Raw genomic sequence first — 23509 nt, 5'->3', positions numbered from 1 at the left:
TCATACAATTGAAAATGGATACTCGGATGTAGGAAGAAAAAACAACAATGGAGCAAAAAATATCCTTCAGGAATGCAATTTGATTCTTTCAACTGTCATATTTTCAGAAGTAAATCCAACCTACAAAATCATCAAATCATTTTCCTGTCCTTTCAAAAATTCCACAAATGAGGAGAAAATTTTTTTTGTCCATGTAAAGAAAGCTCTCTAATATACCCATAAAATTTAACTGCCTTCCCCTGAAAACTGAGATCAGAGAACAATTTCTATTCCATATAGCCTCACGGTGTCCTTGGCTCCCAAGGATTTGAGTTTAGTTTTCCCCAGATTACATGCCGCATTAATATTACATACTCTGGGTTGACCTTTCACAAACATGAACAAAATCATTATGCTACTTATTGGTATATCAGGAAGGGGAACATAAACCTGAAATTCATGTCGAACTCCATGTTATCGAAAAGCTGGCCTCTCTTCATCTGGATTTGCGTGCACCTTACTCAAATGCAAAAGAACTCGCTAGCTAAACTCCAATTCAGCTTTCCTTAGAACAGATGTGACCCTCTCGTAGAATTCTTGTTCCTTTTCCTTGATATCCTCCAGTGTCTTCGATTCATGTTCATCGGCCTGTGGATAAGGGAAGAACCTCCATCAACAATTTTAATTAAAATTTCCAAAATAATGTATGTTCTAGTTGACCAGGCCTAAATGTAATTGCACCAGGTCAGACTGTACATAAACCCATGTAGTGGTGGTGAGAGAGAGAGGAAGCAGTGGTTTTAACAACTTAAGAAGCAATTTTGAAATGAAATATTGAGCTCTCTCGGAGTTCGATAAAAAACAGCTATTGCCCACATCATGTAAACTCGACCAAGAACATAATAAACTCTCTAATTTTCTCCTTATTAAGACCTTGTTTACTTCCACAGAAATATCAGCAACGGGTCTTACTCTCTCGCTCTTGATACAAATTGGGCAATAAAAATCAAATTGAAGGATGATATGCTGGTAAAGAAAGTCTAAATAATAGCTTTAGCAGACTACAAAGCGTCATGCAACCTGAGGCACTCATAGGAAAGGGACATATGAGATTGGCAACAGCATTAGTTCCTAGCTAAGGGCATCTATGAAGGTGGAAAGCTGCAGAAAATTTCCAAGAAAAAATGTTTTCAACAAGAAGCCACCATATAAGGGCTGTCACTTGAATTACTAAAATGATGATCTCCACGACAAGCCTACATGACCCAGTTCTGTTCCATATTACCAGAGACAATTGAAAACAAATTAATTTATTTCCAATTCAACAGCAGTAAAGCACAAAGTAATTAAGATGTCCAAACAAGTTACAGAAAGGCCCTGTTATAGTATCTGATCAGAAAGCATGGGGAAGAAAATTTATGGAAAAATCTATCATGCACCTTTTTGTAATGCGACCTTAAAAGTGTGACTGGATTTAACCAGGTAAAAACAAATAAAAGAGGAGAAGCAAGGATAAAAGCTGCCACTTTAGAAGCAGCAAAAATGTACAGACATGGTGTATGAATGGACACATATACCGAGTTTAGGATACAATTTCCAAAATTTAACTAAGCAAAATTTAGCTCAGATGTAGGAAGATGAAACCTTTTAAATTTGCTTATGTGCACTTTATTGGCAAGATAAACTAGTGTGCTTGATTGGTTTGGGATTTATGATGGTGAAGCAATAATAAAAGGCTTTGCAGCTCATGGGACTAGGGTTTCAAATAATTGCTGAAGTCATATGACAAAAAAGTTCTAGCATTCTGGAAATGTCATCAGAGAAAGAAAACTTTTGCAGCATGATATAAGAAAATGATAGAGATGCACACATTAGGAAAAGTCTAAGAAAATAACAAGTTAACAACACTACATAAATTGTCCAAACTCATTCACTTCCTATTAATATAGGAACTCCAAATCAGAAATTTCCTAAGCAACAAAAGCCAACTGAAACATTTTTAAATAAGAAAATTCTGCAGAAAATTGTAAAACTCGCTAACAGAAATTTACAAGAAAAACCTATATTCTAAAATAAGAATTAAGCGACATTGTCATAAATTATTTTTCCTTTGACCGTTTTCAACTATGAAACTTAAACTTCTTAGAAAAAAGAAAAACTTGGCGTATAACTTAAAAAAAGGAGGTTATGCAAACAATAACAATAATCTTGTAACAAACTAATGCCAAAATGACTAAGCACTTTGTTTGCTTCCAATAAAGCCTTTTTTTTTCTTCCTGCTAAAGGATTTAATGAGAATACCTCTTTAAATTTTAAAAGAATTAAGTTTGACACTGATGCTGGCTTTGTCCTATCCCACCTGCAAGGAGAGAATCGATAGACAAAACAAGTTAAGAAAATAGCAGTAGTAAGAGTACCATCTATATGGCATCCAGTAAAGCAAGATGTACAACAATAATTAACATATCTCACTTTATTGAGGAAATCATGTCAGTTAACAATTTGATTAGTAGACCATTTATGAGCTTTGAAACATATAGACTTCCAGGAATGCCACCGAGTATCCATGAATTTGATGAAAATATCACTTGAACTTACAAAATCAAAAGAAAGACACCAAATAAAATTTATATGAACACTGAAACAGCCAATAGACATTTCAAATTAAGTATTGGCACATGAAAAATTAAGAGGACAACCAAAATGAGATTTGGTTTTGACCATGAGAAATGCTTTCATTATAATTGATGTCACACCATAGATAACTATTATGAGTAAGGGTGAGCATTCAATTGTTAATTTGGTCAATTCGATTAATTCGGTCAATACGGTTCAGTGAATAAATGTTCGGTTAAAGAAAATTAAATTTTCGGTCATCGGAAGGTTCGGTTAAAAGTTAATTTAACTGAATTAATCAAATTAACCAACTCTCAAAATTATGTCATTTTGATTGAGTAGATAATAAAATTAAAATTAAATATTAAAAATATTACAATTTCTATTTTGATTAAGTAGTGGTTAAAAAGTTCGGTTAATTTTTAACTCGGTTAATTAAGTTTTCATTTTCTTTCTTTAACTTCGGTTCAGTTAATGATCAAACTAATTCGGCTAAAACGGTTCAGTTAAGTTCGGTTAAAATATTAATTCAGTTAAATTCGGTTTAAGGCAAAAAAAAAATTCAATTAATTTATTTCAGTTAAAAATGTTGATCAAATTGATCGAATTGGCCAAATGCTCACCCCTAATTATGAGAGCTTAAAAGTAGAAATTGTAGTCCTTTATTTTAGATGGCAGACTAGTTTTCAATTAAGATACTTAGAGAAACCGATTGAATTCGTAACGCATTCTTAAATTCAGAAACTAAACAGATATCCAACCTAGAACTATCTTAACCATTTAGAGTTGGCCACATCATCAAACCAACCTGCAATCACCGTTACAAAAAGTGAAATCTTTTGAAACCTAAAACTGGCAAAAGTCGAAACAATTAGTTATGCACTTTAGAATAGTTCTAAGTGTTCTCAAGCTACATTCACAATCGTGTTAGTATGCAGAAATTTTTAATTGAAGCATACTACAGAGTAAGGAGTTTATGTTCCAGAAGTAACACAGAATAGATGCACTATGAGTTTTGCCCCAAAAAGAAGAATGGGGTTGAGGTGAGGTGAGACTGGAAGGTATTTGCTGTCTAAGTGCAATCAATTTAGATATCTAGGCTCTATATTTCAAAAAGGTGGCACAGTGGATGAAAACGTAACCCATAACATTAAAATAAGATGAATGTAATATAAGAGTGCAATAAATATGCTATGTGATAGGAAAATATCTAACAAAGTGAAATGTAAGTTTTATAGAATGACTATGAGACCTGCAGTGCTATATGGGGGTGAATGTTGGCCTGAATGCCCAACGTCAAGATAAATGTTGCAAAAATACGGATGTTAAAATAGATGTGTACTTACACAATATTGGATAAGATTAGAAATGAACACATTCAACAAAAGGTGTAAGTAGCACAAGTTGGGGGTGAATAAGAGGATGTCTAAGATGGTTTGTTCATGTCCTACGTAGACTCTCATGTGCTTTAGTTTGTAAGTGCAATGTACTGACAATAGAAGGTGCTGAACAAGAAAGAGATAGACTTAGAACTACAAGGATGGAATTTACCTCAAAAGATCTACTACTTCTTGACATTAGTGTGGAATTAGCTATGAGAAAAAGCGGAATGGAAACAAAAGGTTAATATAGCTAACTTAACTAGTTTGAAATTAAAATATGGTAGTTTGTTGAATGTTGAATATACATGTCCAAACTCGGGGCAGAATTTTACCTTGGCCTGAGCTTGAATATCCAGCCTAATTTTTGTGAAATTATTTGCTCAACAAGGAAAAATTTAGATGTCTTTTCTTTTTTTTTGTTCTTCCCAACATTTTATATAAATTAATAGTTATTTTGGGTGTTAAAAGTATTGAAGTGTTCATTTTTCAGTAATTGTTATGTTATTCATCTTACCTTTCAAAACTTCATGTGGCACTAGCAGCAAGTGTTATAATTTGGTTGCAGCATACTAATACTAGAAGATGTGACAAGGACTACAACCAAAATTTAAACAGAAGCCCTAAGTTCATGCCCCGTAGGAACAAGGGCAAATGAGTTTTATTTGATGAGGAATGTAATCACATTCTCTATAACCCAATGGATTATAGAACTGGGACCAACAGAAGCAAAAGAAACACCATAGATCCCAAGCTCTTATTACGTTATTAAAATTACAATGTTAAATTTAGTCCTATAAAAAAAAAAATCTGAAATTACAGCTTTTGGCGGTGACATGATACAAAGCGTCCAATTTAGGCTCCGTTTGTTTCTATAGAATAACTTATAGGAAAATATTTTTCATAATTTCCATTGTTTAGGGCGTTCAAAAAAATAAGTCAACAGAATATTTTCCAAGTCAAAGGAAAATTCATTTTCAAGGAAAATGACTTCCCATTTTGAAGAGAGTAAGGCATTTTCCCGACATTGACAAAATTATTATAATCTTATAAATCCATATTTTTTAATATATTAATTATCTGTAGCCACTACCACTAGTCCCCGTTCACTGCCACAATCACCACCACTGGTCACTGGCAACTTTCATAATTTACCTTTTTTTTTCATATTCTACTCATTTTTAAATAATAGAATTTTTAAAATACGAAATTTCTATTATTAATAATATTTTTATGGTCTAATGAGTTAAAATTTTTAATATTTTCAACTAATTTTTAATATTGCAACCAAACAACGGAAAATAAGTTATTTAGAAAATATTTTTCAACGAAAACATTTTCCTTGGAAAATATTTACAAAAATAAGTTATTTCCGGAAACCAATGGAGCCTTAGTGTACAGTAATTTGTTGAATGTCTCAAATCAGCTTAAAGCTAAGAGAACTGGAGACTAAGAGACTATAATGAATAGGAAAAAGGAGTGTCCGTTAGAGAATAATAAATGACTATATGAGATTGGTGCCTAATTTGTGAGCCCAAATGTGCAGGAAAAAGAAGTATAATTCTCTTCTGTGTTTGAATTTGAAAGTATCTCTCATTGCCATCAGCCACTCAACATATTAGTAGACCAACTGGGGATCTACACTGCAATGTACAAAACACTGCAACATAATTTGCTATATTTGAATTTTAATAAATATATACATATATAGACCATCATGCTCTAGGTCCAGAAAAAGGGGGGAGAAATACTCCCATGCTATCAAAGAATCCTAGTCTATCTTATGCATGCCAAAACCCGGTCAAGAAATGATCTCAATGCAATATTATTCCTACATTAGCATGCATATGATTCTACATTCTGAGTAGTAACACACTTCTTCCACATGTGAGGAATCCCTAAGATATACTTATGCCTGCAAGGTTTTGCATTTTTTTTTTTTTTTTTTAAAATAATGGAACACAGGTTATGCAAAGTTGTCCATTCTGTAAGGTTTCCCCATCAAACTGAAGAAAGTGTGCTGATTGCTTCTCATAAAAACAAGCTTACTTCATTCCGTTGATCTCAAAATGGGTTCATTTACATAAGGTAGCTAATACCATTTTATTTCGGCCAAAATCATTATTTATCAGGTACACATATTTCAAACCTTGTTGCTGAGGTTATAAAAGAAAATTTTTCTATCAGCTGCCAATGTTTTTGAAAATCAGCATATTTATAATGAACAAGTTTTTTCCAAAATTCTGGATTATACTATAATTTGAAAGAGAATAGAATTCGGTCAAAAAAAAAATGAAAGAAGAAGAAGAGAATAGAATTATTCAGCTATGTGAAAAAAACATGGACAACTAAATGCTAAGGGAGATGATGGGTAAAACAAACTATACCTCACAAGCATTAACTCATTAATGGATCTCCACATTCCACGTCCAACTTCTTTTGCAGACTGTTCCCTAGCACTTCGCCCATGCCACAACTCTTTTGCAATATACTTCACCTCATCAATGTCTACCTACAACAGCAGCAATAAACAATGCGGCGTATTCCAAAGAGAAACACAAGCAATTTAAGGAAGTTTGTATCTATCCATCAAAAGGTCACATGCTAATCAACAAGGAGAAAAAATAACAGGGTGAAATGATGCTCACTACTATTTGACGCTAAAATCAGTAGAACAGTTAAGCACAAGTACAGAAGTCTAAACAGATGCTGGAATTCTCAGATAGACTCCAAAACATCCCCAGTGGCTCAGTCTATTTCGAGAAACTCATCTTACTGCTTCAGGGTGGAAATAAGCTTTTTAGTAGTGCATAATGAGGTAGATGCAATTTTCAGTGACAATAATCAGTAGCACAAAATGGAATGCTTTCTTGTTAGTTCAAATGGAGCTTTTATCCGAACTTCTCCACAGCCAAAAGTATGCTGAAGTTGAATTTTCCAGTACAAGAAATCATATGCTTCTCCAACGGCCATTAAACCAAAATGACTAAAGATCATTCTAGTGGAGTTGAGCCCAATGCATTAAATTGTGATTAAAAGGTCAATCTAATATAAAAGCCCATAAAAATTGTGATAAACAAATATAACCCACAGCCAGTGTAGAATATCCAATAAGTTATGTTTCCAGTTGTTTGCAATGCCACAAGCCTTAACAGGGCAAAAAAGATCATGGGACCCAATAAAAACTGGCGAGGTCAGCCCCATTTTTGAGCTTTAGCAAGCTAATGCCTGTTTGGGAGCCTCAGGTGGCAGCTAGCCTGTGCAGGAGCCAAGCCATCATATATGCAAATGACTATTGACAGAGAAAACTTAAATTGCACTTGACAGAGAGTGCCGAAAGTGGGTTCATAGTAATTAAAGGCACAAGACGCACTAAGGTGCCAAGGGCTGTTTGGAGCCTAAGCTCTAGCCTCTAGGTGAAGGGCATGCACAAGCAAGGTGAGGCACAAAAATAATTAAGTAAATAAATAAAATAAGATAAAAAACATAAATCTTAAATTAATATTTTAAATAAGATAAAACATAAATCTTAAATTAACATTTTAAGGTATCAGGCAAAGAAGATGAAGAAGAAGAAAGAAAATATGAAGCAAATATAAGGAGAGAAATTGAGAGACATGTCTTAATGGCAGTGGGCTAGAGGCCAGATTGCATGAGGCGAGCACTAGATGGAGGAGTGGAGGTTGGATGAAAGAGCACATCACTGCTTTTTGTGTTGCATTCTATTTCTTTTATTTATTTGTCTATTTCATGCAAAAAAATGCTAGCTGAACAGCTTTATATTGAAAGAAAACCTAGCTAACTTGTTTAGGAAAAAATTCGTGCATGAAGGTTGCGAGAAAGGCACATGCCTCTACCCAGAGGTGATTGCCTGAGTAGGTTGCTCGCCTGAGGACATTTGAGGCACAAGCCCTTGAGCCCTAAGTAAGCATGCCTAACAACTACGAATGGGTTATCCCACATTGGGCAGATAAAAAAGAATGAAGGGCAAAATATTAGGCCATTTTAATTGAGATGAGTCCAAGGCATGAAACTGTATTCCAAAACCCAATTTGATAAAAGCCCATAAAAATTGTGTGTGATGAACAAACCTCCATCACACCTCCCACACCCATAAAAATATGACCCAACAAAATCAAAGTGCTGACATCATCAAAGAAAAAATCCACAGAACAATAAGCCAATGCTTTGTTAAAGGAAAATTTCCATACCTGCACTTCCATAGCTGTCCCATATAATGATTCCTCATGCTCAACAAGACGCTGATGAAGCATCCTGTAATGATCCGAATCAAAGTTCACAATAGGTTCCATCTCAACTTGCAACCCAGCAAGTTGTGTCACAACGTACGAGGCCATGACTTGTCCAAAGATCGCAGGGATGGTACCCAGGACAGGTATTATGCGAACCCTAAAACCTGGAACTATCTGATATAAATTTAAGGGCTTAGATTTATTGTCATTCACCCTATTTGAAATAATACACATTTTTCATATTAAATGACCTAATGATTTGAAATATATCGATTGTCTTTCTTTTAAAGCTCAGTGAAACGTGTTAAAACTTTCATTACAGTAGATTAATTAAATGATGTATGATATTCAAATGCCATCTATGTACCAATATGAGATAGTAAATGCCAAAGGATCAGTAACATCACCACCTGATAATCAGAAGGATTATCTTCTCCACTTGGGCCCTTGAATGGAAGCAGCTTGGCTTTAGGTTTTTCAAGGGAGAAGACAACAGGGATGCCACTATCAATGCCATAATCTTTCCTCAGACGGTGTCTTACCTAGAAGGTAGAAATTTTATTATGATTCAGTGCTAGACATAAAAACAAGAAAGCATAACCACTCAATATAATAGACATATTGATTGCAGAATCAAGTTCTGATGATGATCCATTAGCCAAAAGTATTACAGTTCATCTATAAATATTAGCCAAAAGTAGTGATCATGTGCAGAATTCAGGATCAATGACGAACATGCCAAGTGCTTCGGTTTCTTTTATCAAATAAAACACAATTTAACAGCACCAACTCAAAAATGAAAATTTGGCTAACAATTTTGATTTCCATTAGAGTAGTTGCAGTAAAAAGGGGGAGGGGGAGGTGGAAGGAAGGAAAGGAAATATTAAAGCAAAAATAAACATTTGTTCTCTTGTGAACATGTTAGCAAAAGTAAATATTGAAAGAAAGGTAATTTCTTAACATCCGCATTTCTGCAACATTCATCTATGGGCATGTTAATATTTGAGGCCCCACATTTATTCTTGTACAACATCGCAAGTCTCACCATCACGCTATAGAGTTTGCCTTTCGCTTTGTTAGATGTCTTCCCATCACATAGCACATTTTCAGCACTTCTCCATTTCAAGCATCTTACTTTAATCAGACTTTTTAAAATCAGACCATACTAATTGGTCAGATCGGTTAACCCAAGAACTGGCCACTGGTCCAACAATCTAGACAGCTAGAGTTTAAAATAAAGAGAACATAGAAAATGTTTGAAAGGTCATGGGTTTAAATAGCTGAGTCAACAAGTTTTTTTTTTTTTTCAAAAAAATCATAATAAATCAAATATAAGTCCAAAATTACAAATAAATGGTCCAAATTTTTCCTGAAAAATCTACCTTAGTATGGTTGGCTCAATTTCGAAAAATAGTTATCCTATGATTAATAATTAATTAATAAAATAATACAAATGTTATCATTTAGTTTTAAAAATAGCAAAATCCATTATAATACACAAATGCATTTCTATTTGGAGTAGATGATGAATGATTTGAAAATTTCTGTATCATTTAACTTGTTATAACTTATGTTTAGATATTTTTATTATGATGTTGAACATATAATATTTGGTGTGGATAATGAATAACTTGAGAATTAGCAATTACGGATTGATAATTAAAGATGAATGTTTTGAAAAATAATTTCACACAATAATCATACTATAACATTATTTATGACTATATTTTTTAATTTTCTATAAATAATTATAAAACATAAAAAATAAAAAAACTTGGTTGAACCGAGTTAACCCAATCCAACCGCGACTTAGTCATCAAGCCGGGTCAATGTCCAGCTCAGTTTTAAAAAGATTGATTATAATTCCATGTGTTACATCTTTATTTATCATGCTACCCTTCTGAAATACATAGTGTAGATATTTGAACTGGCTGCACTTATAAGCACCAAAATATCTTCCAATCTCACCTTACATCTATTCTTCTTATTGAGGCCAAAGTGATAGTGCATATATTATGTCTTACTTCTGCTTAACCTAAAACCCTTGTTGAGGTGATTCCCATTTTCAACTCCTTAAAAGCATATTGTAACTCAACAATAGGGGTGGCAACGATTCCGGAACCGAGCCGAAAATTAACGGTTCCGGTTACAGTTTGGAACCGAATGGTTCCGATTCCAACTCCTCAACGGATCCAAAATCAACGGTTCCGTCTGGTTCTCCGGCTAGTTTTCCGACGGTTCCGGCCGGTTTCGAGCGGTTTCAGCCAGTTTCAGACGGAACTAAAACCATCGGTTCCGACTGGAACTAGAACCGCCGGTTCACGATTCCAAAATTGGTGGAACTAGAACCAAACCGGTTTTGGACCGGTTCTGGTTCTAGTTCGGACTGTTCCGGTTCCGGTTCCCACCGGTTCGGAACCGATGGTTCTGGTTCCGAAAACCGGATTTTGGCCACCCCTACTCAACAAAATCACTAGAATGTATAGTTGAACAGAAGGGAGAAAATATCTGAAATAAAATTCCAGCCAATTTTCCCAAAGGCTGATGCCATATTGCTTGTGGGAATGCAGGATTTGCAATTAGCTAATACATTACTTTCATGTAGAAGAAGAAATAGTTTTAAGACAGCCTACAGTAAAAGAAATTAATAGAGTTCTTCAACAAACACAACAACCGAACAACTTTGGATCCATTTTAGCACATAAAATCCGAAAGCTTAAAGTTGCAACCAAATGCCCACATACATGATACAAAAGAAAAAAAAAAGGACTAATATTTAACTAAATGGGATTAGTCCAAAACTCTCTAATGTGTATGACCAGCAAAATCAGAATTTAATTTCTTGAGATAAATTTCACCTGTCATCTGAAAATATGATGTTTGTTAAAATTGAAAATTAAGTGCTAAAGACCTAATGACTATTGCATTCGGTATAAATTTTAAGTAAAAATTTTGACTAATCATCTTAAGTGAATTACAGCTTAACTAAGAATTTTCTAAGATATCTGAATAAGTGTTATCAACAACTTAAAACTAATAACTGCTGAAAATTCTTAAGTGTTGAATTGTGATATCAAACACCACCTAACACGCATTATCATCCATAAACTTCAATTTGTCACCCTAATGAACTATTCCTTGTCCCAAAATATAAGTTGTTTAAGGTTTTTGCACAAAGATTAAGAAAGCAATTAATTCTCTTAAATTGTAACAAAACCAAAGATAATTTATCTCAAAAACAAAGGTAACTTGAAGATAATTATTATATCTAATATAAATAAGAATAAAATTTAAGAAAAAAAGATAAGTTATTACTCCTTAAAATATTCAAATAACTTATATTTTGGGACAAAACAATCACCCAACAACGACCTATTTTGGGACAGAGGGAGTAACATTTAAGTCATAAATCATTACTAACAGATTCATTAAACTCAAACAACAACGTTGATATGAATTTCATTGTACCAGTTTTTAAATATTTATTAATAAACATTGTTCATGTAAGAAATATTTGTTTCCAAGTGTTGCTCTCATAGAACCACTTTCTGTCCTCAATCCTCTCATAGTTACTCTCCCTAATTGCATATCAAAAGAATGCTTTTACTATAACTCCACTCCCCTCCACCTCTCTGTCATCTAATGCACATATCCAATGCCTCTCCACCTTCAAACTGCCTCCCTCTTTCTTCTCTTTGACCCAGCACCACTTGTTACTACCACCACATTCCACCTTTAGGACTCCTTTTGCCAAAGTCCTTTCCTATCTCCACTGTTTAATCTAAAGTCTCCTCCATCCAATCATTTATACAACACACATAATCAGAGCTCTCCAAAGCCCACAACAATGATATGCTCTCTAATGGCTATGCAGGTGGGTTTGCAGTTTCATCTTAATATTGGAAATAAAGCATTAGAATGCAAAGTACTCTAGAGACCAAACTTGAGGCATTTCAAGGAAATATGAGAAGAATCCATAAAAGAGGAAGGACAATGAGATACTTTTTTTCTTTTTGTGTTCGAACATGAGATGCCTTTTTTCTTTTTGTGCTTCTCTTAAGTTATGGTATGAGTTTCTTTTCCTTTTAGCTTTTCTTCGTTTTCATCTGTTGATTTGTGTTTTTGGAGGTAAGTCTTATTTCTGTAGTTGTTGTTATATGGGTTGTGGCTATGTTGAGGCCAAAGGAGGAAATGCAATTAAAGAAATTGAAGAGTAAATGGGGATGTAAAAGCTTGAAGCGGCTGGGGGGAATCAAATGGGAAACAGGGAGAATTGCCCCTATCATGCAGTTCACTTCCATTCCAACAATAAGAGGAAAAAAAAAAAAAAGGTTTTAAATGAACTTTTAGTTAAAAAGCAAGCAAAAATTGAACTTTCCAAATTTTGAGAGATGAAATTTTTTTATCACAAAAGCTGAGGTGAGTGAGAACCCAATTCAATTTAATAGTTACAAAAGCAGGGAAGGTACTTGTATGTCGTTTATAGCTCTATTTTGGAATCAAAGGGGCCAAAAGGAGAAGGAGATCATGGCAATCACAGAGAGAATGGATGTTAATTGTAGAGGGAGAAGCAGAGGATAGAGAGAGAATCAATGGATGCAGAGAATGTGAGGAGAGAGAATGTGACTGTTTGGCAGACCTTTCATTTTAAAGATACTTAAAAAAATGCCACAGCGGAGTCCACATCAGCATTTCTGCCAGAGTTTGAAGAGAATCTTTTAGCAGTGATATATTGTTACTTCAATATATGTTAGGTAGTTTTTAAGTGATAATCAAAGTTTATGGATGATAATATGCATTAGTATCAACAAGAACCAGGGATGAAATTAACCCCTATAAAAACGGGGCCATTGCATGGGGCTAAAAATATAATACAATAAAGTTCAAGAGATATAAAAACAGGCCAAATACATATTTCCATCATGAACTTTCTTATTTTAACTTTATGGTACTCTCAACTTTGTGAGAGATCTATTGTGCCCCTAAAATTACGAATTTTCATAACATTGCATGCCTTTCTACACTAACAATAACAGTTTTGGAGTTCTTGACTTTTATATATAAAATATTGATTTGATGTGTGGACATCACGGTTTTTGGAACAATTATTTTCACAATTTTTAACCTTCTAATAGTTGTTTAATTGGTCTAATTTTGTAAGTTGAAGTGTTCAATAAAATGATGTTGCAAGTGTTTAATAGTTGTAAGTTGAAGTGTGTGGTCGATCAAAGTAAAAGTTGATGATGCCACAAGGTTAAAGTGAGAAAGTTCAGGGATGAATTTATGTATTCAGCCTATAGAAGCATGTGCATACTTCACATATAATCAATAAGGGAATACTCAATATTCAGAATCTAAAAAATGAAACAAACATGCAGAGTTTTCCACAAAAGCGAAAGTATCCAATATTTGGAATCATTAAAAGATCTAAAATTTGGAAGAAGCAAGTAGTATTACGGATCGAGATAATGGGTCATTTGTTGACTCTCTTAAATCAGCCACACGGATTCTTGTTGGGTCAGCTCTAGCACCAGCTCCAGTTGCAGATATAACCTTCAAACCCCTACGTACACATGCAGCAAGAAGTGCCACCTATTACAGATGAAAATTCAAGCATTGACATGTAAATACATAAATATAAATCAATCAGAATGGTTTGCACAAAATGTAGTTTTGGATACACGCATACACAATATAAGTAATTGCTAAGGCCTACTTTTTCATTAAAAAAAATATCAAAGAATCTAAAGGGTTTCCTTCACACTATTGCAAACCGCATAAGGAAGCCAGGATAATTTCCTGCTTTATGCTAACCTCTTTAGACAGCCTATGGTATAGGTATATATAGGATGAAGCTAGTATCAAATTTTTCTATCCCTGAAGAACCCATATCAAATCTTTCTATCCCTGAAGAAGCAAAAGTTTGCTGCTGGCTGAACTTAAAAGCATGAGGACATACCTTTGTATCAATGTTATCAATACAATCCAAAACAAAGTCAGGGTTGCCTGAAAGAATTTCCTCCTCAGATGCTGTATCATATAATAGTACTTTTGCTCCTATATGGCACTCTGGAAAGATCGATGAGAAATGCTTCTTGAGGCACTCAGCTTTAGGAATACCAACATCTGCTCGTGTTGCAACAGCATGTCGATTTAAGGATGAAAGAGAAACCTTTTCATGCAATCAAGAACAAGCATCTTAGAAAATCATATATATTATAACTTAGATCATGAAGAAGGAAAATCTCATGCTTTTATTTTTCCTTGTTGTTCTACTGGTGTTGCTGTAAGCCCCAGGCACCCTTAAAGCACCAAAGACAGTTGGAGCCTAAACACAAGGTACTGCCAGATTCTGACAGGAAATATGTAATAAACTACATGGAAAGATTTATAACACAAAGCAAGAAAGGGCTAGATAAATTCTGGAAGCAGGAAGGGTAAAGAAAACCTAATAAAGATAAAAACAAAATTACAAAAAGCAAGGTCCAAAAAGAGAGAGAGAGAGAGAGAGAGAGAGAGAGAGAGAAAATATAGACATAAAAACACACTAAAATGGCCAAAGAATCTCAGAAGACCATGAATCACACCACAAAAGGAAAAAGAAGAAAGCCATGAGTCAAAATACCTGATCAAAGTCTACAAGGAGAAGCTTCCCAATTCCCGACCTCAGAAGCATAGAAGCAGCATGACTCCCAACGCCTCCAAGACCAATGACAACAACATAGGATGCAGCTACCTTGCATTGAGAATCGAGGCCAAAGAATTGGATGTTCCTAATAATGCCAAAGTAATACATTTTATTACCCTTCAAAACTAAGCTAAAGCATCAGTACCCCTAAAGACAAAAAGGATCTACAAATATTAATTCCACTACCAGCCCCAAATACCAAAAAATGACTCCAGGGCATACAAAATAAAATTTCAGAGTAATAAAAGTATGTATGAGAAAAAATCAAAGTTAAGCTTCTAAAACCTTTATTACACTCTAAAAATGATGTGTACAATCAGCATAAGGATCTCTTTGCCCCATCAATTAACCGCCCGCATGTTGGTCAATTTATTAAAAGATATGCTGACACTTTTATAATATCATTCATATAAAGAACGTTCAAAAACTACAATCACATAGACAGGATCCTAGAAGGGGCAAAAACCTGAAATGGTGATGCAACTACATCTTTAAAGCACATATATTTTGCCAAAACTATAGACGCAAAAATAGCAATATCGTAGCAGCTCAACAAATAACTGTTTTGTAAGACAATAATTTTTTAACATACAGCAAGGCTATGGGGGCTAAATCTTTAAAAAAACCCCAAACTTTGCGGGTAATTTTAATTGTAAGGAATCAAACTTTCTTCTCCTAGTACCCTGAATTTCAATTTTAATTACAATAGCACCTTAATTTCAAATTATACCAAATTTAATAAATAAAATATTATTTTCGTTGGACCTATATCTATCTCATGGTCAAGTTAACCAAAAAATCACCATTTAACAACACCTTAACTAATATATTAGGAATTTAAATTCATAAAAGCCAAGTAAAACAATAAATTTTAGTTAGTTATAAGCGTTAAATATTAATTTAGGTTTTTATTTTGCCATTTTTTAAGCATGAAATTTTAGTTAGGTTTATTGAAATTATAGTTAAGTTAGTTCTCTTATTATAAAAAAAGAGTTTTATTCATTACGGCGTAATTTTTTTTTTTGGGAATTATTTCTTGTTGTCAATATTATATAAATAAATAAAAGTATTTTATTTTTAAGATGAATATATTATTTTTTATTTTAATATTTATATAAATAAATACAAATATTTATCTATCAGGGCCATCAAAAGATTGGGTCCCACGAAAATAATATTTTATTAATTAAATTGGGTATAATTTGAAATTAGGGTACTATTGTAGCTAAAATTCAAGTTCAAGGTACTAGGAGAAGAAAGTTAGATTTAGGATGCAATTAAAACTACCTGCAAAGTTTGGAGTTTTTCTAATGATTAGCCCAGCTGTGAGGGTAGGTAAAATTCATCCATAGTCAACAACACCATCTAAACTTGATTTAATGGCCAGCTCCATTGGCATAAAAAAAATTTTCCATAGTTCTCAATTGTGCTAAAACAATACAGAATAATCCTCAGAAGTTCAAACCTTCAGAGTTATCATGTTTAACAATCCAGTCACAAAACCACAGTTAATTAAACTATAATTCAATTTATGTTATAACAGATCCTATTACTAAGAACACTGAAGAATAAATCAAAATCTTAACAGGAAGAACACAGGAATTTATGTGTTGAAGACATGCTACGCAGACATAAGGAGACTAGTTCTATTAGTCTCAAACTAGCTTTAGTGAGTCAACATATGTCTATAGACTAGGTTTTGTGATAGAATACTAGGCAATCTATATAACTGCAAAATATTATAGAGATAAAAGCATACATCCTACACCTACTTGATACTCCCTCCGTCCCAAAATGTGTGTCCATGTTTCTATTTTTAGATGTCCCAAAATGCTTATCCAATTAACTTAAGAGATATTTACTTTTTCTTTTATGCCCCTAATTATTATAACTGATTTTAAATTCTAGGAATAATATATTTCTTTAAAGGAGGACAATTTTGGAAGAATTGGGATATTTTGTATGATGTGGCACTATAGTTATTTTATTTCTTAAACTTTGTGTAAAAGTTAACAAGACAAATATTTTGAGACGGGAGGAGTATATAAATTTGATCATGCAAAAGGAAGATTCAATTTACATTACCTGGTCAGTTGTTCAGAAACTATTTCATCACTTAAAAGGTCAGGACCAGGAACCATACAATCCATATCTTGAGTGACTGAGCATCTTCCAAGTGACATTGATTCATGTCCTTTCCCTGTTAAAAAATATAATTAGAGATTCCTGTTTGCACAAGTGTTTCATAGAGATTGAGATAAAGGTCAATTCATCATAGTTATTAGAGGGTGATGCTTTGCAACCATAATCACCAACATATCCTCAGGAATACTTCTATGCCACCCAAACTACAATACAGATACAGTGATATTTCTATGTGAAGCACATGATGGAAAATTTAAAAATTACATACACAATTATTTCCAACCATAACACCTTAACTCTCCTCAATTCTTTTTATGAAATAAATGCCAAGAGAAACAATATATTAGCAATTAAGAGGCAATTGGCACCTATCCGCGAGTTAAATAAAAATTTGCATTCCTGTTCAACAAAATTTTGCAATATATACCCATATCATATTAGATTTTAAAACAGATGGCAACAAAGGACATCCTGAACCTTTGATTTAGTTACAAAAGCATAGAAAAGAGATTATCTAATAAAAAGAGAAACAATAATTTGGTCATAAGGACATACCATTTAATTCCATAGCCTTTTCGCTGCTTTTGCCAACAATCTTTCTGCAGTAAACATAACCAATATATTGCCCAATATCAATAGTTTTCCAGGCACTATTTAGAATGAAAAATATCGTATTGGAGGTATTAGAATGAAATAAAGTGTTTGACTTATGATATTGAGCATCTTAGAATTAATTTAAGAAAGATTTGTGTATATTTTCTTTGTTGTAATTTCCTATTTAGACATCGGTTTGCATATATAAATATAGGCTTAATATAATTCTGGAATTCAAGAAAGAAACAACAGAAACCTTTCATTCTTTCTTCTTCCTAATTTCAACAAAAAGATTTTGGAGGGAGAAAAAATAACATATGTTTGTTTGCTTATGAAACCTTAGAAAATTTTAAAAAAAAGAATAGTTTGATTGTGATGGAAACACCAAGTCTTTTACTTGCCTTGGAAGATGCTTGAGAAGAACCACAGTAGAAACAGAGCCCAAAAGAGCCCCAGCACCAATAAATGACAAGTATTTTAGTCTTCCCTCCATTTTGTTTTCTCCTCTTCTCCTACTGTTTCCTTTTCTCCTCTCAGCTCCTTCTTCTTCTTCCCAGGATTGCAGTTTCAGCCTTTGTTTGGGAGTAATTTTGAGAGGGAATTATATGGTTTAATAAGTTTCAAAACCATCTCCCTTGTTTGGGAGAGGATGGGTTCGGAATGGGTATGGCTTTTGGAGTTTTCTTGATAACCATGACTTTTTAGTGAATATGGATCCAATGTTCACAGCATCTGTTCCCAACAAAACATACAATTGAATGTTAGAAACGGGAAAAAACTATACCAAGAAAGATCATATACATTCAAGTACGTCATTGCAACAGACTGCGACAGTAGGGATTGCAGTCAGAGATACTTCCATGAGTGAAAATGCTTGAAACATTATAAGAAATATTCTAATTGTAGAAGGGAACGTGTATCAGAACCATTGGTTACACAGGACAGCTTGGGAGGCTGGTTAGAAACGGTTATTTTTTATTAATTTTGGGTTTATTGAAGGGGCTAGGAAGGGTGAATATGCAAGGGAACCATTAGACTTTTATCAGAATAGGTTAAAGAGGTGAAGAAAACACAGAAGGGTTATGGGCCTCTTATGCAGCACCGTGAACAGTTTCAGTGAAGAGTACCCGTGAATAGTTATGTGAATAGTAACTGATGAATTGATACAAACACACAAACCCTAATTGCACAAGAGGATATCCTACTCCCAACTGGTAGGGGTGCCCACGATTCCGAAACCGCCGGTATCGGTTTTGGAACCGACAGTTCCGGCCCCAAAATATCTGGAACCGAAATCAAACTGGAAATTGATGGTTCCGGTTACAATTTGAGACCGAACGGTTACGGTTTCAATTCCGGTTCCTTAACGGTTCCAAATCAACAGTTTTGACCAGTTCTCCGATTAATTTTCCAACATTATAAAATCAAAAGTTAAGGAACATTTTTTATTGAAAAAGTAAAATTTAAATATTTATGAAATAATTTTAAAAAGAAAAAACTTAAAGAAAAAATTAAAAAAGGCTTAACTTAATTTATTTATTAAAAAAAAGGTTTGAACTTTTTTTTTTTAGAAAAATGGCTTGAACTTAATTTATTTTTTTTAAATGAAAAGGGGTATTTATAGTAAGTCGAAAAAATCAATGTTTCGCAAATACCCTTAAAACTAACCGTTATATAGCTGTTAGGAGAGTTAACTTGCGGTTTCACAATAATATTTGAAAAAATAAAAAGAAATTATTGAAATCGGGTGGAACCGCCAGTTCGAACCGTCGAAACTAACCAGTTGGAAAAATCGCTGGTTCCAGCTGGTTCCGACCAGTTCTTAGAATCGCCGGTTCACGGCTCCTCAAAAGTTAGAACCAGAACCTATATACCCCCGGTTCCAGTTCCGAACAGGCGGTTCCGGTTCTAAAAACAAAAAAATGGCCACCCTACCAAATGGACCTATTACAAGGGCAAAAACTAAGAAAGTCAAGGAAGCATTTGATAGATTGGTCAAGAAAATATTTGGGCCTAATGATAAAGTGCCAAATAAAGAGATGGCTTGCAAGAAAATCCAAGGCTGGTTCACATGATCCAAATATGTGGACCTTAGGCCTTATATTTAGCTTATGTTTAAAATAGTATAATTGGGTCTACTTTAATTGGGCTTTATGTTTTAATTAGTTTTAGGGTTTCCTACATATAAATACTTAGCTATCAAGTATTGTAGGGGAATTTTTTCGGTTTATGCATTTTATTTCAAGAGAGGCGAATTCTCTTTGGTTCTTCATTGAACTTGCTTTCGAACTCAAAGATAATTAATCTTTGTGTCATTCATCCTTTCACCTTGACATCTTTGGTTCACGCTTGTAGTTGAGTTTTGGGTCAAGATCCGCACTCCCATCCAACAAGAAATTCCTAATTTGAGAATCAGGGTTCTTAATTCGAAATTTAGGGTTTATATATCAAATCTGATTTTGTCACGATCCATTGTTATGGGCCGGACCGGCACTAGGGCCCAGGTAAGCTTAAAGCCACCGAGACCCGTAGTAAGCCTTTGACACCAGTAATATTCATTAAGTCTAATAAATGTATTCACAGCACAAACTTTGTATGAATATATATACTTGAAAACCAAGGCCCAATTCGATATACCATCATCATTCGACAATTATTAGTAACCCTAGCCTATTCTATAATCAATCCCATCAGCATTCATAAAAGTATCTATGAGCTTGCCCAACAATCAGCACTAAATTTCATTCACAATTTTCGAATAATTATTTCTGGAGATCAGACATTTTTGGATATCTTATTACATATATTACTTTCTTATTGTAATTGAGGATCTCTACAAAATATACAATACTAAGAAAATTCAGTTAAGAGCAGCCTATAATTTAACTAAACCTTATTTTACCTAGCTCTACAGAGGAAAGGATACAAAGCTTCTGGCTAATTAGAGGAGATTCCTGAAAAAAATTAAGTGAAGTGGAAGTGAGTGTTTCAATTCAGCGAATAATAATAAATAATGCATTCTCATACAGTCACACAACATTCTCCTGGGCATTCTAAAAGTGAACACTCATTTAAACACACACATGGCATATCAACAGCACCCACAAACAATATCATTTTCACATAGTCAACCAAGTGGAGATTGGTGTGTAAGTCACCCAAAACCCCTGACGAGTCGCCCTCACACATGACCCGTCCTCTCATAACATGTGCACCTGAGAGTCGATCCCCATACATGGCCGACCGATCTAATCCTCACTTGACCAATCCTCTCATTGTTTTTCTATTCCCTCTTTTCTTTTCCATTACCAACAGGAGGCTACCCTGTGATTTTCCATATAATATATATCATCAGATGCACACGGGGGCACCAATCTCCCCATACATGGCCAATGGGTATAATAGACCGCCTTCACAAACCCATGGTGACCCACTTCATCTCAATTCCACACAAACAAAGCACATCATTATCACAACACATGTAATCAAGAAGTACAATTAAATGCAAGTACATCAAACAATTAAATATTATAATGCAAGTACACAACTAGACATTCATATACAAATACAAATAAATATATAAGTAACAAATGCTAATAATATAATAATTGGTACTTGCAAAATAACTAAATAATAAACAAAGCGTTATATAATAATGATTTTATGTATAATTCAAATGGTATGTACTATTTATTATTAGTTACAATGATAGATGAGAAAAGACCATAATTTGGATTCTAACTTGTTGGAACAATGAACGAACTAGAGTAATTCTAATGAAATGAAATTGGAAGGAGAGGAAAGAATTAAATAAAGCATTCTCCTAAATAATAATAAGGGATTATCCTAAATCAATCCTACAACCTATTTACAAGTAAAACTAATCTAGATTCTGTCGAAATTTCGACAAAACATCCCCTAAGAATTGGATTAAACCACCTGCTTGAAACTACAATTCAATAATCAATTCTCAAAAGCCCATCCATTGGGCAATTTACAACAACCAATCCCATCCGCCACAACCATTATTTATTCATCTAAACTCAATTCATGATTAATACGAACTAACATCATATTTTGAGTTTATCAAAACGCTATATAATTACATTATCAAAATAAACAAACCACCAATAGTTCTTTTTCTCTTTATAGTGAATAACTCAACTCATCCATATTTGAGCTATAGGTTAATACATTCTTTTACTAACAACTAAATTGTATTTTAAATACATTCTTTCACTAACAACTAAATTGTATTTTAATTAAGAACAATAGTTGCTTGCTCTTAGGTTTATAATTTATACTTGGAGGTATTAAGGTTCAAGGTTATATTTATATAGAACTAAAACTTCCTCAACTTTAACTCACAACACTAATCAATTCTAGTTAAACTAAATTAACAATTATCTAATTAACTAACTAAGGCTTTCTAAGGTCACGCTAACTGCTATTTCATCCATTTCTGCTATTTTTCAGCTTAGAAGCCTATGTACCAAATTTGCGTTACTTCTTAGTTTATAAACTATGTTTCCATTTATATATATATATATATATATATATATATATATATATATATATATATATATATATATATATACAGAAATTTTCAACGTTAATAAAATAAAAAACTGTGGTCATATATGTATATATAAATGTTTGAGGAGCTCAATCATTCTACTCAGTTTCTGATTATTAGCTACCTTGTAACAGGTCAGTTATGCAATACAAGGATAACTCAGTTCTGGAAATTTCCGATTCTAAAAGTATATACACAAAATCTGCTCTAATGAATGATTTAATTATTAATCGAGGTCAGTTTGCAATTCTAATTGCATATTTGGAATCCACATGATAAATCCAACATTTCAAAGTCCTTCAATTTTTAAACCGAAAGCCAAATTAATTTAAAGAATATTGAATAGAAGTAGAAATGGCTAGTTTTCGATTTACCTTAGTAAAAGAGACTACCGGAAAGGCTTGGCTTGCCGAAAAATCAAAGAAAGGAAGCTGTCTAATCCTCACAGCTTCGATTTGCGCTATTGGAGGTCTGTTCGTTGAGAAGGAAAGAGTCAGCTGCAAGAGAGGAGCATCCCGATAGCAGTCTTGCCGATTGGGACTCGCCAGAAGTCGGAAAAGCGGGTCGGAGGAGGCTAGCGGCACCACAGGAGAAAGAGCATCTATTAGTCCTAGTCAAGCTCCAATCGGCAAAAGGGAGGCCGGAACTGAGGTCACCGGTGTCCAGCAAGTTGATCGCCACCTCGCTTCGGTGGTTTGGCTGCCAGAAATCTGATCGGGAAGGGGGATATCGCAGTCTGCGATGGAGAAGAGGAGGTTTCGAGCTTCCTTTTTCCTTTTGGTTAACTGTTTCTCTCTCCTGTTCTTGATTGGTCTATATCTGTCGGGCTTAATTTACTGGTTCGGTTCAATTCAAATGGAAAACTTCTAGATTTTTAACGGGTTTGATGCTTTATGCTTGGTTCGATCAACATAGTGGTTTGGGTTCTTCTAGGCTTCAATGTTTCTAAAGATTTCTTTTGAACTCTAGGCTTTTTATTATTGATTCAATAATATTTAGTTTTATAATATTACTTTAATAACACAATGCTATAAAATGGGTTTTGTTTTTATTTTTAATAGAAAAGTCCTAAAACAATAAGTACAACTTTTGATATAAAATAAATAACTAATTTTAATTTATTTTTTTTATAACTTTATTAGTAGAGTTTTTCGGTTTTAAATTTAGCGTCCCGATATGGACTTAGGCCCAATATGATCTTTCGGGCTAAAAAGATCCATCCCACGTAACTCCATAAAGAAAATTTTGGATTTTTAATTTGATTAATTCATAAAGTTTT

The 23509-nt window shown here is 33.7% G+C and overlaps 1 protein-coding gene across 5 annotated transcripts; it reads right to left on the bottom strand.

The window, feature by feature from the left end:
• Positions 1-48: 48 nt before the first annotated feature.
• Positions 49-23052, bottom strand: LOC105632407 (NAD(P)-binding Rossmann-fold superfamily protein). Of its 5 annotated transcripts, none has more exons than XM_089726722.1 (13): positions 22605-23045; positions 20557-20608; positions 18052-18386; positions 17616-17655; positions 17001-17115; positions 14853-15000; positions 14187-14399; positions 13685-13819; positions 8638-8769; positions 8186-8401; positions 6362-6486; positions 2281-2338; positions 49-627 (listed from the first exon to the last, which is right to left on the bottom strand). In XM_089726722.1, the coding sequence occupies exons 3-13, from the start codon at positions 18145-18147 to the stop codon at positions 520-522; spliced, it is 1386 nt and encodes a 461-aa protein (XP_089582848.1). In that variant the 5' UTR covers positions 18148-18386; positions 20557-20608; positions 22605-23045; the 3' UTR covers positions 49-519. The 5 variants fall into 5 exon arrangements, 2 of the variants coding, with proteins under 2 accessions (XP_089582848.1, XP_089582847.1); XR_016322903.1 differs by lacking the exon at positions 20557-20608 and adding an exon at positions 2452-2572 and having other exon boundaries at positions 574-627; positions 22605-23052; XM_089726721.1 differs by lacking the exon at positions 20557-20608.
• Positions 23053-23509: the final 457 nt, after the last annotated feature.

Source organism: Jatropha curcas, chromosome 10 (assembly GCF_041381405.1).
Source record: "Jatropha curcas cultivar XTBG-Jc1 chromosome 10, XTBG_Jcur_1.0, whole genome shotgun sequence".
In the NCBI taxonomy this organism is placed as follows: Eukaryota; Viridiplantae; Streptophyta; class Magnoliopsida; order Malpighiales; family Euphorbiaceae; genus Jatropha; species Jatropha curcas.
The sequence above is the reverse complement of the archived record's forward strand: the minus strand, read 5'-3'. Positions and strand labels throughout refer to the sequence as shown.

Coding starts and splice junctions, on each gene's coding strand:
- LOC105632407 (XM_089726722.1), bottom strand. CDS start 18,147: ATGGAGGGAAGACTAAAATACTTGTCATTTATTGGTGCTGGGGCTCTT. Junction 17,656..18,051: donor TCAAGCATCTTCCAAGGCAA/GTAAAAGACTTG, acceptor TACTGCAGAAAG/ATTGTTGGCAAAAGCAGCGA. Junction 15,001..17,000: donor GTTTCTGAACAACTGACCAG/GTAATGTAAATT, acceptor TGGCATTATTAG/GAACATCCAATTCTTTGGCC.